This window comes from Notolabrus celidotus, chromosome 19 (genome assembly GCF_009762535.1).
Source record: "Notolabrus celidotus isolate fNotCel1 chromosome 19, fNotCel1.pri, whole genome shotgun sequence".
NCBI classification, from domain to species: domain Eukaryota; kingdom Metazoa; phylum Chordata; class Actinopteri; order Labriformes; family Labridae; genus Notolabrus; species Notolabrus celidotus.
Genome location: NC_048290.1, coordinates 7,448,666 through 7,465,828, shown reverse-complemented (window position 1 = coordinate 7,465,828; position 17,163 = coordinate 7,448,666). Strand labels below are relative to the sequence as shown.

Here is a 17,163-nt window from a genome sequence, read left to right as displayed (position 1 = left end):
ATCAGGGATGCTGGCTTTTGAACTCTGCGCTGATAACAAGAGGAGGATGCTGCATCCATGATTTCCAAAAAGAATGTTAAATTTTGATTTGTCAGACGACAGGGCAGTTTTCCACTACGCCAAAGTCCATCTTAAATGGACTCGGTCATGTTAATGTTTTACATCTTGGTACAGTTTTTGCATGGTACAAACTGTGTTCACATACAATGTTTTTTGGATTTGATTTTGAGCCCATGCAGGGATTTCCACTACAGACTCATTCCTGTCTTAAATGCAGTGCAACCTGAGGACCTGCAGATAACAGCCATCCAGTATCAGTTATCAGCCTTCTACCTCACTACACCTAATGATTTATCTTAGGAGCAATATCTTATTTCATAAACCTTGGTAAGAAAATGTGACATGCTGCACTTGCAGCTATCTTTAATCCTACATGGAACTCAGTCTGTAAAACATATACTTAACTTATAACATCTGAAAACAAGATGCTTTATCTGGACTGAGTTGAAGGTGACTTAACTTCATCATTCAAATGAAGAATTGAGTCTTATATGTCCCATGACTACATTGTGTATTTTTCCTGTGTTGTCCATTTTTAAATCATGTGTTCAACCCTTTAATATGCAATGAATGATTTTAATACATGCGGCTATAGTCTTTCTAATTGTTGCATAAGAATGCATATCAACAATCTACTCTATTCAAGAGCTGATAGGTTATTTAACCTTTGCTAGCTATTGATTGATATGGTAATTCAGATGCAATTATCAATCATTCATTAAAGCTCCATAGTTGATAGTTTGGCTTATTCTATGAGACTTAATTAGTTGATTATCCTTTCCTAAAATTTTAAACTTGTGTTCTATTACTAAATATAATGACACATTTTTGTGTTTTATTAATTCATTCTGACAGAAAATTCAATCTAAAGACCCACAATATAAACCCTGTTATCACCAACTGCATGAGCAAAGTAAAAAGCAAACACATAAAAACATAAACAATCAAAATAAACACACAAAGCAAATGCATTGTAGCTCATCTAACTAATGCATACCCCGAAATAGTGCCACACACAACTTTCCCTTTTGCTTTTTCTCTCAGTTCTCAAACTCATGTTCCCTCTTTTCGATCAGGCTGGCTTTATATATTCTGAAAATGCAGCTCATCCCCTCCGCCTTTTTTTAGGAGCAGTCTGAAATTACATGCAGTCGGAGCTGTCTCACACTGCAAATGGAGCTGCTGCTGCCCCTCCAAATGTGATACCAGGTATAACTAGGAGTCTCTGCCACCTCAAGCTTACAGATTTTTCACACCCCAGACCTCTGACAGCTCCGGCTGGATTTGTTAGCATGAAGACTCCTCTCCCGTAACTAGCAAGTGGAAGGGACTATTTTGACATTGCTTCGCCTTTGGGTTGTAATAGATGTGGTCAAAATAAAAGGATGTGTACTCTGTGTGGAGTTTTTGTGATCCAGACAAAGCAAAGGAAAAAAAAACATTCATTTTTAAACAGTGAAAACACATTTTGATGAAAATAAAATTGAATTAAAACACATTCTAAGATACTTTTAGGTTTCATCCAGGGCTGTCAATGTTAACTCTTGAAGACATGTTAATAATTTCTCAACCCAAAATAATATTGTCACTTTCCTGCTTCAAATGCTTATGTACATGGAGCCTCATTCACCTAAATGAGCCCTTAAAATACATGAAATGATGATAACAGACCCTGATGCAGACTCAGAGCAGAGAGAGTGAGACCAGATTTAATGTCGAGGGCAATTTCAGGACCATCGGGGGTGCTCAGCCTTTAATGAGATTGTGATATGGAGAGTTCCTTGCAAGTGTTCAATCATACCACTAAACCGCTTACTACCTATATTACATTACAATAAATATTTTCATACATATGAGATTTCTATTCACAAAAATAACATTAAATATCCTAACCTGAGTTTTACAACATACATGTTAAAGAAAATGAATTAAAGGGTTATGTTGTTTTTGCAAGGGTATTGAATATGTGCAGATACCATTATGATTATGAGCCTGACTGATATTGTAAAGGTAGGAGGAGGATGGGAGAATCTGCATTGGTTAAAAAAGTCACTGACACACTAATGCATCTATTAATATAAGACAGTAATATCATTCAAATTATTCTGTTATGTAATGTACCATTATCTTTGATATTTTGGTTGTATAACTATCAGTCCAGTCACTTACTGTTATTAGATTCACACTGCTCTGATCACATTTTACTTCTATTTTAAGGTTACTAACAACACAAATACTGCAAAATGTTACACCTTTGGAATGGATGCCAATTCTCTCTTTCACTATGTCTTTATCATCATCTTTGGGGAATAATCTTGCCTTTATTGAAGCTTTTAAGACTCCCATATTCAAGACAGCAACTGATAAAGCTTGGTGGAGTCAAGTTGCAGTGGGTCTGTACCAGGAGAGTGCTGGAGGATGCACAGTCAGAATAATTCTACCTCAACCAGGAAGACACAATCGGATTTAATGTTTCCATGGATGTTGATCCAAACCATCTCAATCAGATTAAAGTTTCAGCTTATTCTGATTCTGAGGTGTTTAATGAAGCATTTTGATTATAATCAGGTTGTTATTATTCAGATTATAATATATGTAATAATTATATGTAAACAAAGCTCTTAATACTTGGTTAAGGTGGTTTATTGTTAAAAATGTTGTGATGCTATCCCTTTCAGCTTTGAAGATTTTGTCTTTTAAGTTTCTTAGAAGTTATGACTGGTCCGTGGTCTCTTTGATCTTTGACCCTATTGCTTTGATCTACACATTGAGATTTGATATCAAAAGTAAAAAAGTAAAAAGACAAAACAAAAACAGAGAAAGTAAGAGTTTACTTCATCCCCAAACAAAAAAAACAAAGACACAACTGAACGGCTCTGTTTATCAATCTGTTACTTTGATGTTTACAGGGTTATTACACAATTATTCTTTAAAACTTTGTGTGTATTTGAAGTGTTTACAAATGTGTTGTTCACAAACTGTAATTTAACCTGAATATATTTTTCCTTTACTTTAAGTTGAAGCTTTATGTAACACTTTTATCGTGCCATGCTTTTAAAATGTGTTGACAGGTAAAAATAATGATACTTCATTATTCTTTTTGAACTTTGTCCCTGATGATGGATACCTAATATTGGATGCAAGCCTTGTTTATAAAGTCTAATCAAACAGATAAGGAGTTGATGTTGTCCTGAAACATAAAACACTTTTAATTCTTACTGTTTATTAGTTCTACACTTTGAAGTTTCCAGAGTCTTAATTTAGTTTATTGTACCACTGCATGGATCATGTGTATTTAATTTCCTTGAACCAAATTTGCTGATCAGAATCACCAGCTGATAAAGCCGGGCCTTTTGTCAAGATGTTTCGCACAAACAAACATATATGGAACATTATTATGGCTGCTCCGGTGCCCGACATGGAAACATAAAAGGTTGGCAGGGCAAACTGAGACAAAATGAGTTTTGTGTTAGATAGAGACATGTAATTATACCAAGCATTTATTGTTAGACTTTCACACTCTGCATCTCCTTTATATGGTGTGTGTTTATTTATTAATATACTGCACTGATTATGTTGGGCGCACCAGTCTATTTAAGACGCCATCTGCTTGGGACCAAGCGTAAGAGTAATTAAAACAAGCTCGCTGTTAATAGAATTCTGTAAAAAAAGAGAAAAAAAAAGAAAGTAAAACAAATACAATTTGTGAGCCACTCGTCTTTAGGTTTTTATCCCTCAGCCAATTACAGTTATCCTTAACAGCATTCAGTTAAAGCCCACAGTGCTATGAGCTAAACCTGGTAATACCCATGCTAATTTATGCATACAGAACATCTCAAGGGGCGGGATGCCTGCAGACATATGTGCACTGAAACAATGCATGTGTATAAACAAACACACAAATTATATTATGTGTTGTAATGCAGCCCCGTAATTAATTTTAGCACTGTTTATTTTGGGTTCAAAAAGTGGTAATGGAGACGTGGCAGCAGAGAAATCTCCAAATGCTGAACAAAGCTGGGTTTAACATAAGAAATGCATTCAATTTACAGCACAATGAGAATCAATGAAGTTCAGTTTCTATGCACACTTGATTGCCAAACTGATTGTGTGACTGCAATGCTTTAGTCTGAAGCAATGAACTGCAGCATTATCTCACCATTACAGCAAATACAAAAGCAGCACATCAGGAAATCCAAATTTCATGGAAGTTTAGGACCTTTTGTTTTAATCTGTTCTTGAGTTTTGAAGTAAAGTTAAAGCCTGAGTCAAAGGTTTTATTGCTTTCTACGTTTCATATTTGGATTGGCATATATTGCATCTTACTTTAAATATCCTGCTAGGGGTCTATAAGTGGTAATAGAACTAACAAAATTCAATACTGATGTATCTTCATGACCTCCAAAGGCAAACAGACCGTCAATGAGAAGTTTGACTTTATCTGTTTAACTGTATCTATGCTGGAACTTTGATTGCATGCAATCATTGCCACCAGGTTTGGGTTCAACAAGGCATTCAAGACTAAGCTGCCAAACTCTACTGTGTGTGTCCACGGTTTTGGCAGACCAGTAATTTCACATTGTGTACATTTATCTGTAGTTTCCACTCATCATCCAACCAATGGAATAAAAATATGTAATCAGCTGCTTTGATGCCAGCTGATATTTAAAGGTACCACTTTGATCAATTTAGATCAGAGGTCATGTGCATCTATGTTCAAAACAGCTGAAGCAGACTAATACATATTATCATGGATGTGCTGTTGTACTCTATATCAGCTATATCAGCCCCTCTTGTCCAATCAGATTACTTGGTCTGAGCTAACTATTCAATGAATGTAAGTAAATATAGGCTTAGCTTATGTCTACATATAGATTTTTGCTGACCTTTGACAGCTTGAGCTTGTCACTATAATTCAACAGTAACTTGTGGATTGTGCAGCAGGCTATATGCACTGAGTCAGTGACCAGGAAGCATGCTACTCACTCAAACATTCATTGGCTGAGTCCCCTGTGGCCCGGGCCCAAGGTCTGTCCTGGAAGAAAGGGTGACACCTCTGGCAGTCGTCTCCCTCCGTGTGATGCTGGCAAGAACAGACAAGGCCGCCATGTTCTCCCTGTACGCACTCGCTGGCATGACCGTTACACTTGCATCTGCGGGAAACGCAGACAGATAGTCATGTAAAAAAAGAAGCAGGTACAACACCTCCCTTACACTCTCTATTTCTCTCTGCGTCTTGCTGAGTCAAGTGTAGACACAGTGTATTTTTAAGCACAGAGTGACTGGAGAAGAAAGCAGAGAGGAGAAGAAAGTGAGAAGGTGTTTCTACAGTGAGGAGTTGTCACTTCCTATTAAGTTTCACAAAAATAAACATGGCCTGAGTAGAGATGGGCTTTCCATTCCCCCTCAGCAACTGCATTATTCCGTACTCTCAGTGCTGATTTACTCACAATGTCAAAGGGAGTAAAGTAAAGGGCATTGACTGTGTTAAGAAGTGCATTTAGCCCAGTGTAAACACCCCATGAAGCCTCCAGTTTGATTTTTTAGTCTCAATACATGCATTTAGAAATGGGTTCGTTTTCTTGTAGGTCTTCAAAGAACAAGTTATTTTGCAAGAGTCTCCCCCTGCTGCCAGTTTTAGACTCTACCTCACTTTCACTAGTTCCACTCTTGAAACTTGAGTTAACATCCACTTCTTATACACACTCAATGTTGTGAAAACGCAACAAATGTCTTTGTGAGTATCAGTGGTACATCACACTTTTAATTCCTTTTAATTAGAGCTGCCAAAGTTGACGTGTTACCTTGATTTTCCTTGGCTCCCAATGCTACATTACATGGAGCCTCATTTACCTTAATTAGCCCAAGCTCTGTCCTCACAAGTACAGACAGTGAAACATGAGTGTGTGTTACAGATGTTGCTGCTATGATGTGATAGAAAACGCTGCTTGATTATGAAGCTTGATGTTCCTTTACAGTTCTGTGGGTTATCAGTGAAATATAAAAGTCTCTTTTAACCTTGAAGAACGTGCAAAATATCTGGGTTATTAACTCATAGATTATTAAGAGACATCTAACTTACCACGCTACAAAATAATATACCTGTAGGTCATCACTCCCTTTCAAGTCATCAACAGCATGCCGAGGCAGAGTTTGTGCATTATAGACTTTAAAACTACAGCCTGAGAAGAAAGTAAACATCTATGCCAGCCAGCAAAACAGGTGCCTTCTGTTACAATTGGTAAGCCATTTGTTTTGTTTAATTTGTCAGCAGTAATGGTAGGCTAAACCTACGCTTGTGAACCCCAGTTAAGCTCAAGTGAGTTTGGCTGGGCAGCAGGGACAGATCCAGGGGGTGGCCAGGGCCCCACCTGGACCCTACTAGCTATCTGCTCGTAGCTTTTTTTGCATTTTAATGCTGCATATTTTAAGTACTATTACAATTTTAGAATTAAATACAAGTATTTTTAACTGGGGCCCCAGCTAGGGTCATTTTTAGAGCAGGCGCCCCATGTACAGAGGCTAACGTCCTCATCGTACAGGCAGCAGGATCATTTTTCGGCTCTGACATGACTTGGTGCATATAATATCCCACTCCCCCACATTTCATGCCTGTCCCTCTCAAGCTGTCCAATCCAATAAAGGGTAACAGCCCCCCCCCCTAAAGAAAAAAGAAAACAGTACTTCTAGCTCTAATTGTTTATGATTAACCACAGCCTCCACTAAGATTAATCACAATTAAATGTTTCAACCAACTGACAGCAGCTACTTCTAACGCTAAGACTACCGTTTTCTAAAGCCTTTTAGTCAATAAGTGTGACATAAACAGGATTTACTAAGTCAGTTTTCACAACAGGATCTGTTAATTTCCTCTTCCTTTCTCCCTGCATCTGTAGAGGCTATCATTTTCCTCTGTAGCCCAGTGGCGGCTCCCCCAGTGTAATATTTCCTGGCAGTGTCACTGGCTTTTGTCAAGTGGCTGTGATCGAGGACAGGGACTTGTCACTGACTGGCAGGCTCTGTCAAATTTAGCCAGCTGTCCCGGATCCAGACGTGTGCCTGCCTGAGGCTCAGACCCAGTTATTTTCTGCTGTCGCTGAGACAACAACAAACCAGTCACTCCAAAGGGCGTCCAATCATACTATCTCTATGCTAGGCTTGCACTTTATTTTTTTGGCTACTTATTATTGCTCAAATTTTGTTCAGCTTCCAACTCAGAATCCATGTTTTTTATAATTGCTGTAGTTTCTATTGTTGCCTTATATAACCAGGACTTGAGTGCTTAATTATGTTCTTTCATTCTCTAACCTATTCCAGGATGACTATTAGCTACCTTGAATCCTTCAATTTCCTGGAATCTTGAACTTCTCTCGTCATCACTCTGGCTGTTTATATTACATGGAAGTTCACCTGACTTATGAAGGCAGCAAACACCGAAAAACATGTGACAATCATGCTTCAACAGCATTTTCCATTCATGAGGATTGTTGCCACCAAGTTTTGCACATCTATTTTCACAGCAGTCCACCTAGGCTTATGTCTGCAGTGATATTGAATCCTTCCACAGCATCTGTCAGGAGGAACGACTGACTCTTTGAGCTCTAGCACCGAGGTGTGAAGGCATGTGTATACAAACAGAAAGCACTGGTACAAGGCTAACATGTTGTCATGTGGGTCTCTCCCCCTGGGTGTTGTGGCATTGGTGGGTAATTTGTCATGCCACTGCAGCGATGTTAAGTGTTTATGACAGGTGTCAGATCAAATTTATATTCTTCCTGAAGGCTTCATCTCGACTACTTAATCGTCCACTTCTATCTGCAGCGCCAAGGTGCAGCCTGGTCCTTGGCGCCGTGTCCTTTCTCATTACTCTGAGTAATAAACCAAAAAAAGGTGAAAGGAGGATGGAGGATTATCTTAGTTTATTCTCCACTGATGGCAACCCGACAGACAGCAATGTGTGTGTTTTCATCAGTATAGCAAACAGCTGTCAAAGGTAAGATATAAATTGCTTGTGTTGTTGTGAACACAGAATCTGTCCTTTCTCCCAACCTTCTCTTTTCAAAGTTATATTATATCAAAGTTATATCATATCAATACGTCTGCTCTCGTCTCGTCAAATATTCTAGCTTGGACAGCGGCCCTACACTTCAAAATGTTACAAACTAAGCACAACCAAAGGATTATTTTTGCATGTGCAGGTCTCCCCATTCAACTCCTTGTAAGACTTTCAAAGGGAAGCTCCTTCATGACTTTGAAACATGGTTAACTTCCCAAAATGGTCGATGTTTAGTAATGTGTAGGTGCCAAAACTACACAGGTTTAGAGACCAGATCAAACTAGGTTTTGAAGTACTTACTAACTAGTTAGCTACAGTATCCTTCGATACTTGATATTTCAAGTGAGTCATCTATTCATCTATATTATTTCACTTACATACTCAAGTTTGGAAATCAACTTACACAACTTATATAACACCCATCTGTTTCTTAAAACATAACAGGCAGTCAACATTTACCACATTTCTATACAAGAATTAAACCCAGCCTTTGGAATTTGCTTCACCCATCAATCTCCCCTGACAGGCACTGTGAGGGTTTTCATGTTGTGTTGATTCTGGCGACCCCTTTGGATGAAATTCGTAGTGTTTTTCCAAGTTGTAAACTTCACTTCCCATGAGCACAATCATGTACTGTTGTGAGGATGTGGCTCTATGCATGGATACAGATCTAGAAGGGTATGTCCATATCTGTATGCATATCAAACATAGTGCTACAGAAATGATCCAAGAGGGGTTCTAGCTGTAGCTCTGCCACTATCACTGACCAAGCTGCGTTATGTGACTAGGAGGTGAATCACAACACATTCTTGGAATCATTCTAGTTTTTGAGGACAATACATACACTTTGATAATGTTTTTTCTTTTTAATTTAAACAACAATATGTTCATAATAATATGTATTTGAAGCATATCTTCATATCCTGACTACATTAAGCTATAAATACATCTAAAAGATTGTGTCATGTGTCAGCAAACCCCGAAAACTACAAAGCTAAGGGGCAACAGATGTGACATGCTGATTTCTTTAACATTTAAAGAAAACCATGACATTTTCCAAACCTTTACTGCATGTACTAAGAGCCTAACTCCCCCAGTATGTGAGATGTGAGACATGAACCCTGAGCTCCAGTAACAAACTTTGTGCTCTGAATACCTTACCATCATACCCTATACTTTTCAAGGCAGCAATTGGGGTTCCACCAAAGCATGTTTGACATAGCAATTAGTGTGAAATAAATGGATTTTGTAGGAGAAGGATTTGTTTTGACATGTGTTTGAGAAAGCTTGAAGCTAGAGATTCAACTATTATAGCAAAAAAACACACCATGACGCCAAGAAAATATACAGGGACACCACAGAATTTCAAGGTTTTCATTTTCATTGGGCTTCACAGCTTCAAGCTAAAGGCTAGATTCCAAAGTGACAAAATGTTACTGTTTAAGGAAGAATTTCAGCTGAACAGGATGATATTGTCCCAGATTGCACATTTCCAGGTGTCTCTTACCTTCCACCCACAGCGAAATCCGAGATGGCATAGAAGTACGAACGCAACACTTTGGCGTCCTTGAAGAACTCGTCTCCAAAGGTGTTAAGCCTGTCCAAGGAGATGAGCAGGTCAGTTGCTGTCACCCATTCCTAGAGAAGAAAAAGCAAAGGGAGGAAGAAAGAAGCAACAAGGTGAGAGGGATGATAGGAAACAGCTTTTGAGGTCAACCACTTGAAAAAAAGAAAAATAATGGAATACAAAAAAAACAGAGAGGGGCAATGTGTTGGCTGCTGCCACTCCTAAAGGCACCAGGAAACAGATAGGGAGAAAAGAAGTACAGACTGGACTTGAGGAAAGAGGAAGGGAGATTTGTAAGAGAGCAAAAGGACAGAAAATAAGTTGTAATAGAGGGTCTGGGATCAAGGAAAAGGAACAGGGTGATGGTGTAACAGCAGGGGAGAGAGTAGATGTAATGGGGGTAAAATGAGTATAGTGTGTAAAATTGAATAAATGTCAGAAAGAGCAGCCAAGAAGAAGAGGATTAATGGAAATAAAAGCCAAAATATGAAAGAAACATGAGAAAAGAGACAACACCGCAACGCTACCTCAGTATAATGGATGGTATGTGGCAAAACTCTCTTCCCTGATATGATTTAAGCTCCTCTGTTTGAGCCCTCTGCAAAGGTAAAGAAAGGATGAAGCAAGAGTGGGTAAAGAAAGTGAAGAGGGATAACACAGACGGAGGAAAAGCAAACGGGAAGTGCAATAGTGGAGCTGGAAGATGAAAGCAAGGCCAGGTAAAAGGGAGAACAAATGACATGAGGAATCTCTTACCCGGTGAACAGAGGCAACTTTAAAACAAATAGCTAGAGAGAAACTTTCTGTCTGTTTCTTGGCTGGGATTCTGAAGCAGACCTGAAAAAAGCCTGTAATGCTGTACGTTTTGAAGCTTCTCCCCAGAGGTGTCTTTGAAGTGTGGCGATGGGAGAAAAGGAGACTTCAGCGGAAGGGCCTCAGACTAAAAACATGTGTGATGGGTTCATTCATTCATGTTTTCTTCAAGTGCTACAGTTAGTCTTTGTAGTGAGAAATCTCAACGGACTGGACCTGGTTGTACATCTTTTTGCCTTTTTTGAACCTTTATCCATTTTATAAGGCAAAGCATTTATACCATACCAAACGTTATCTAATTCACTACGGTATACCACTACATGATGGACAGTTTTCAGAGACATTCATTTCCCCCCAAAAAATTATCCAAAGACCCTTGCACATCAAGTTGTCCCTAAACCTATGAAAGTACCTGTATGGACCTCTGATACCAAAGATGCAGTATCAGGTATGAGGTATGAGGTATCAGGTATTGAATATTAGGTATCAGGTTTCTGGTATCAGGTATTGGATATCTGGAATGGGGTATTGGGTGACAGGCGTCAGGTATCTGGTATCTGGTAACCGGTTATTGGGTGTTAGGTATCAGGGATCAAGTATAGGTTTTCTGGTATCAGGTATCAGGTATTGGGCATCAAGTTTTTGGTAACAGGTCTAAGATATTGGATATCTGGTATGGGCTATCGGGTGTCAGGCATCAGGTATTAGGTATCTGGTATTGGATGTTAGGTATCAGGGATCGGATTTAGGGTATAGGGAAGCTGGTATTTGGTATCTGGTATCAAGTATCATGTATTGGGCATCAGGTTTCTGGCATCAGGTATTGGATATCTGGTATGGGGTATCTGGTGTCAGGAATCAGGTATCTGGTATATCAGGGATCGGGTGTGGGTATCTGGTATCAGGTGTAAGGAATCAGGTATCTGGTATCAGGTATCGGGTATCTGGTATCAGGTATCTGGTATCAGGTATCAGGCATTGGGTATTGGGTATCGAGTATTTGGTATTTGGTTTAAGGCATCAGGTATCTGTTATCAAGTTTTGGGTATGTGGTTACTGGGTTTCAGGTATGTGGTATCAGGTATCCGGTACCTGGTATTAGGTATTAGGTATTTGGTATTGGATATCTGGTATCTGGTATCAGGTACTGGGTATCTGTTATCTAGTACTGGTTACCAGGTAGTTGGTATCTGGTATTGGGTATTGTTTCGGTGTCCTCCTTCTGCATGCTGTACCCTGGTATTGTCCCTGTCCTCTTCCAAACCAAGCTTTCCAGTTATCAAGACTGCAAGTTTGGTCATAATTCTCCTGACACTGTGGTCCATGGTTTAACTGATTTTGTTGATCTTCTGGCTGGCATGAATGGTGACATGCTGACAAGCACTGGAAGGATTTTTATTAAATCTATCAGTTCAGTGGATGTGTCTCAGGGACTCCACTGGTCCCCCTGACTTTGCCTCTAGCCCCAGTAACTGTCAACTGTGGGACAGATTGCATGTGACCCATCAGAATAGAATGTAATAGCTTAAATGAATCAATTTTACTATTCTAACCATCATGTCTAAATTTAATGAGTCCAATACTTTGTCCGTGAGTAAACAAATACAAATGAATGACATTCCAATCAGTTTCAGATTTGTGTTTGGTTATCTCAAAGAACATGAAAATTATAATTTTTTTAAATACAGCAAAAGCACGTCTGATCAAAGTTCAGACATGCATGACTTGTTTTGTTGCAGTTATAGTTTTGTCCTTTTCCCTTTACCCATTGTTTATGATGCTTAATCTCTGTATAGTTAATCCTTCTTTATTCTTATTTTATGTGATCACTCCTTTATTGACTGTTACAAATATTAGCATGCCATACTGTAAAATACCCCATCTTAAGCATCACAACTTGTTGATATTGGCATGCTAGCATTGTCATTGTGAGGATGTCAGCATGTCAACATTAACAGCTGAAAATACTCAAAGTGCAGCTGTTCCTAAAAACACCCTCTTAGAGCCACTAACATGGCTGGAGACTGTCTTGTTTAAGAGATTGATTTCCTACCTTCCAGGCAGGTATTGGCTTCTTGTCACTGCAGTGTAAGTGAACTTGCAAAGATGTAAAACTTGCTTTAAGACAAACAAGACATCACAGCGAACAAATAGTCTAGCTTATGTTTTGGGAACAATTGCAGCTGTCAAAATGGAGATGCAGTTGAATGCACAATGAGGGAAAGTTTAACCTTCCACTGATCCAATATGGCTCTTGTCAAAAAAGAGATGAGGATATAGGGGCGGATCTAACAGTGGTGGCATGGGGTGCCAAGTGCCAACCCGGCTGCCACTCCAAAATTTGTGGTTGGCTGAAAAAATATAACATACTCTCCTGAGATTGTTCCAAAACAGTCGTCAGGGTAAGAGGTTAGATGGGAAGTTACTCCTCTGAAAATGACTAATAAGATTATGTAGGCTATGTATATCTTCGGCGCTATGGCCTTATCAGTGCTATTATTGTGTAATCACACAGCATGCTTTTATGCAAGCCATACAGACAGAGAGACAGCAGCTGAAGAACATTAGAGAGAGCAGAGGGAGACACCAGGAGATGATGGAAAAAGAGAGAAGACAGATAGAGAGAGCAGCAGCGGATGAAGAGAGGTAAACAGTGCAGACGCTTCATTGTATTGACTCTAAGCCATCTGAAATAAAGTAGTAGTAAAACTGAAATGGTGGTTTAAATGTATGCAGCTTATTCTACAAATCATAATAGTAGCTATGCATCTAACGTGAGGTACACATCTCACATTATTTTCAGTGATGTGTTTTGAATGCAATTAGGTGACCACAGTGCATCAGTTATCATAAGAATAGAGACTGACTATCCAGAAAAATTCCCAGGGAGGAGCCCTGGCCCCACACAGAAGTTTAAGCCCCTCAAAAAGCCATGCAGTGTCTTCATATATAAACAGTGTGTTTTAAGGTAGATCTACATGACAAGTGGAGTCTGGTGAATCAGCCAACTTGGTGGAGTGGATGGATTCTAAGGTCTGGTCTCATCCAATCTTCAGAGGTTTCAGCAATGCATAATACAAATATTATGCTTTTATGGCGTTGTTATTAGTTGGTTTCAGTTGTTTGATTTATAGCTCACAGATAAAAGTGACTCACTATTGTTGTTGGCCTTGTGCAGCATTACTTGATATCTTGTGATTAATCAGTTTTTATTCCGGCCACCCTTTAAAGTCTCTATGCCACCCCTTTGCAAACCCATGCATGTTGTTTAGATCCGCCCCTGTTGGGAAAGACATGTAGCAATCTGAATATTCAGTAATATCTAGCAGTCAGACTCTAGATTGAAATGCTCCCTTGCTCACCCCTCCCATTGGTGAAGCGATGTTGTCCTTCAAGGACAATTTACTCCTGTGATACATGATAAGTATGATCCTTCATTTGTCAATATTTCAATATCAAAAACATCTATCGGGCGCGGACTTAGCCTACTGGTTAAGTTGCGTGCCCATGTAGTGGGCAGCTCGGGTTCAAATCCAGCCTGTGGCTCCTTTCCCACATGTTATTCCCTCTCTCTCTCTCTACCAGTTTCCTACACTATCCACTGTCCTCTCCGCTATCAATAAAGATGTAAAAGCCCCAAAAATATAACTTAAAAAAATAAATAAATAAATAAACAACTGTCTATCTATAAAAAGTATTGTGTGCCCAACAACCACCCTCTTCTTCTTCCATCTTGTGCATTTGTGGGCACTCACTACTCACTAAATAGAACTTTGCTCGTTCTGTACTAAAACAAAAATGAAGCAATTTTTATATTCAGGTGATTTTACACCACTGTAAACATACTCAGGACTATTATATTCAATTTCTACCAAGTCTGTTAATGCAGCTAAATGCTACACACTGCACCTTTAAATTGCTCCTGTTTTCCTGCTGAAAACTGTTAATGGAACCATATACACACATAGCATTGGCTTACTGTGTCATTTGATGTAAAGAACATTTTCCAACACCGTGGTTTATTATTTCTAAATGTCTTCAGCGGTCCATGGTTTCAGGGTTTTTATCAGTAGCTTGGGAACAGTTGGTAAATGCCTTCCAGCTGAAGTGCGTCATCAGAATCTGTTAAGCTCTCAAACAGCACCCAGCAAATGTAATATTTTTAATACCGTACTTCACAATAGTCTCCCTGTCAAACATTTAAAACATTTATTACTCCCTCTTCACAAGAGGATAACAGCTTTAATTGGTAGTTAACAAAAAATATAACAATAACATAACTGAGCCCTCAGAGGCTTTTCTCCCAGGTACCCGATGTGACAGCTTAAAATAGTCTGAGCAGCAAAAGTTACAAACTAAGTTTTCTTCTAAGGAGCTGTGTCTTGGGGCCTTTCTTGTTCTGACATCCACCCCGTTTCAAAGGAAAGAGTCCTGGGATTCAGACCACCTGCATGGTTTGAGCCTGCGGTTCTAAGAGACTTACTGCTGTGGCACCAAGAGGTCATCTGGCCTCACAGGAACATCTGGTTTGAATCTACTGCACGTGTCCCTTATTGCTTTAACCCTTACTTGAATGGTGTTAGCATGACTACTGGATTTCAGTGCCACCTGTGGGCTGGCCTGGTCAGTGGACACTCATTAGAAGACAAATGACAGCAGGGTTTATTTTAGTGAGCAATTTGCATTCAGTGTCGCAGTGAATAAAAATCTCTCATTAACAGGTCTTTTAATTTTAATTAGGCCAACCGGTGCCTCGCCTTCAGCAAAGTTCTGACTGTTGTAACTCATCCAATCTTTAGTGTTCTTACCTGAATTGCCCTCTCGCTTTACCTCCTCTCTTTGTTTTCCCTTCCCTTCCTCTGTCAGCCTTATCTGCTCCCGCCTGCTAGCTGGAGTGCACTTCAGGATTTCTTGACTGTTCTGTACATTGGCAGCCTGTTGAAGGCTACAGAGTTGTGATTTTGTAGTGAGCATAATGGTGTTGCAGGGTTGAGTGTAGTTAGAGGGCATAATACAGTTCCGGCCCTTTGCTTATTGACTTTGACCCTCTTGACATGGCTCAGCAGACTAATGGTGTTTGAAAGACATTATACGACCCTGATGCAAAGGAGAAAAGAAAAAAAAAAAAGATGCTCGTTCTTTATTTTGTTTCACTATACTTGGACATGATTTTCATTTATGGTCTAAGAGAGGAGCTGTGCACTTTGAGATAGGAAAATAGCTGCAAGCCAAAAAAACGAGGTTAGAGTAAAGAGGCGGTTAGGTTGACAAAGTGTGGAGGGCAAAGATAAAAGAAATCATGGTTCGACTTTTAAAAAAAATGGCTCAGAAAAGGGAATACAAAGGAAAAGAAAATTATTCTCATCCTGTAAAACATTCTTTTAAAATGCCCCAAAACAATCTGTATTTGATTGCTTTGATTTTCTACCTAGTCATCAATGCTGTTTATCATTCCGATTATCACAAAGCCTGATTTTCTTAAATACAGTAGTATGAGTATAATATTTTCCAAAGGTCTCATATTTAATAATAATAATAATACAACCCCAATCTCTAAAAAGTTGTGATGCTGCGTAAAATGTTGATAACAACAGATTATGGTTGTTTGCAAATCATTTAAACCCTTTATTAAATTGAAATGATTTCAAAGAAGAAAAATAAAATGTTGAAAATCAAAACTTTCATTGTTTTCTTAAGATTTATGCTCATTTTAAATTTGATGCAAGCTACATGTTTCAGAAAACTTCGGACAAGGACAACAAAACACAGAAAAAGTTGTTCCCTTAAAGAACATCTTCAAACTAACTAGGTTAACTAGCAACAGGTTAGTAACATGACTGGGTTAAAAAGGACATTCTAGAGAGGCTGAGTCTCTAAAGATGGGAAGAGGTTCACTACTCTGTGAGAGACTGCGTGAGCAAATAGTTCAACAATGTCAAAATAAAGTTCTTCAGAGTAAAATTACAAGGAATTTGAGGGTTGCATCATCTACAGGACATCATATCATTAAATGATATGAGAATATGGAAAAATCTATGCAAAAAAAGGAACAAAGCTATAAACCAACACTGAATGGCTGTGATGAGGAATGGCAAGAAAACAGAGGTTCAAATTGTATGTCTGCCTTCATCACTTTCTCTTGATGGTAAAGGAACCCCCTTTGCATGTCCACCTTATACCAGACAAGTATTTTAAGCTATCAAATATATATGAAATAGCCAGAATAAAGTAATTTGAAACTCACAACATCCTGTAGTGATAACAAATCTTTGTTTTTGGTCTGCAGAAGGACACATTTGCAGGAACACAACAAAAGATATCAAGTCAAATCATGCAAGACCAGCTGGCAAAGTTGTTTAAGGACTCAGATAACTATGCGCCTTGGACTAATAGACACAAAGCATTACAGAACTACAAGTGTAAGCAGTACTTCTAGTAAGTGGAAAAAAATAGAAGTTTGAAGTTCAATTATTGAGTCATAAATATATGTATATGCCCAGCCCACGTGGCTAATTAAAGAGACTGTCTCGTCTTTTTTTCCAGGTTTTTGAGATAGCTCTGTTCTGTATTGTGTCCACATTTTTGGAGTCTTTTTAACCCCACACACCTGCAGCATAGTTCAATATGCCTATACCCCTGTTATTCACTACTTGGCATGCGTGTAGTG

At 38.9% G+C, this 17,163-nt stretch overlaps 1 protein-coding gene across 15 annotated transcripts in view; it reads right to left on the bottom strand.

The window, feature by feature from the left end:
* lamc3 (laminin, gamma 3) overlaps positions 1 to 17,163 on the bottom strand; it is a 219,942-nt gene that overhangs the window by 101,104 nt on the left and 101,675 nt on the right. For all 15 annotated transcript variants that reach the window (XM_034709416.1, XM_034709411.1, XM_034709410.1 and 12 more), the window contains 2 exons: positions 9,624 to 9,754; positions 5,047 to 5,213 (listed from right to left, as the gene is read on the bottom strand). In XM_034709416.1, coding sequence (XP_034565307.1) covers positions 5,047 to 5,213; positions 9,624 to 9,754 — 298 coding nt within the window. The remainder of the gene's footprint in view (positions 1 to 5,046; positions 5,214 to 9,623; positions 9,755 to 17,163) is intronic.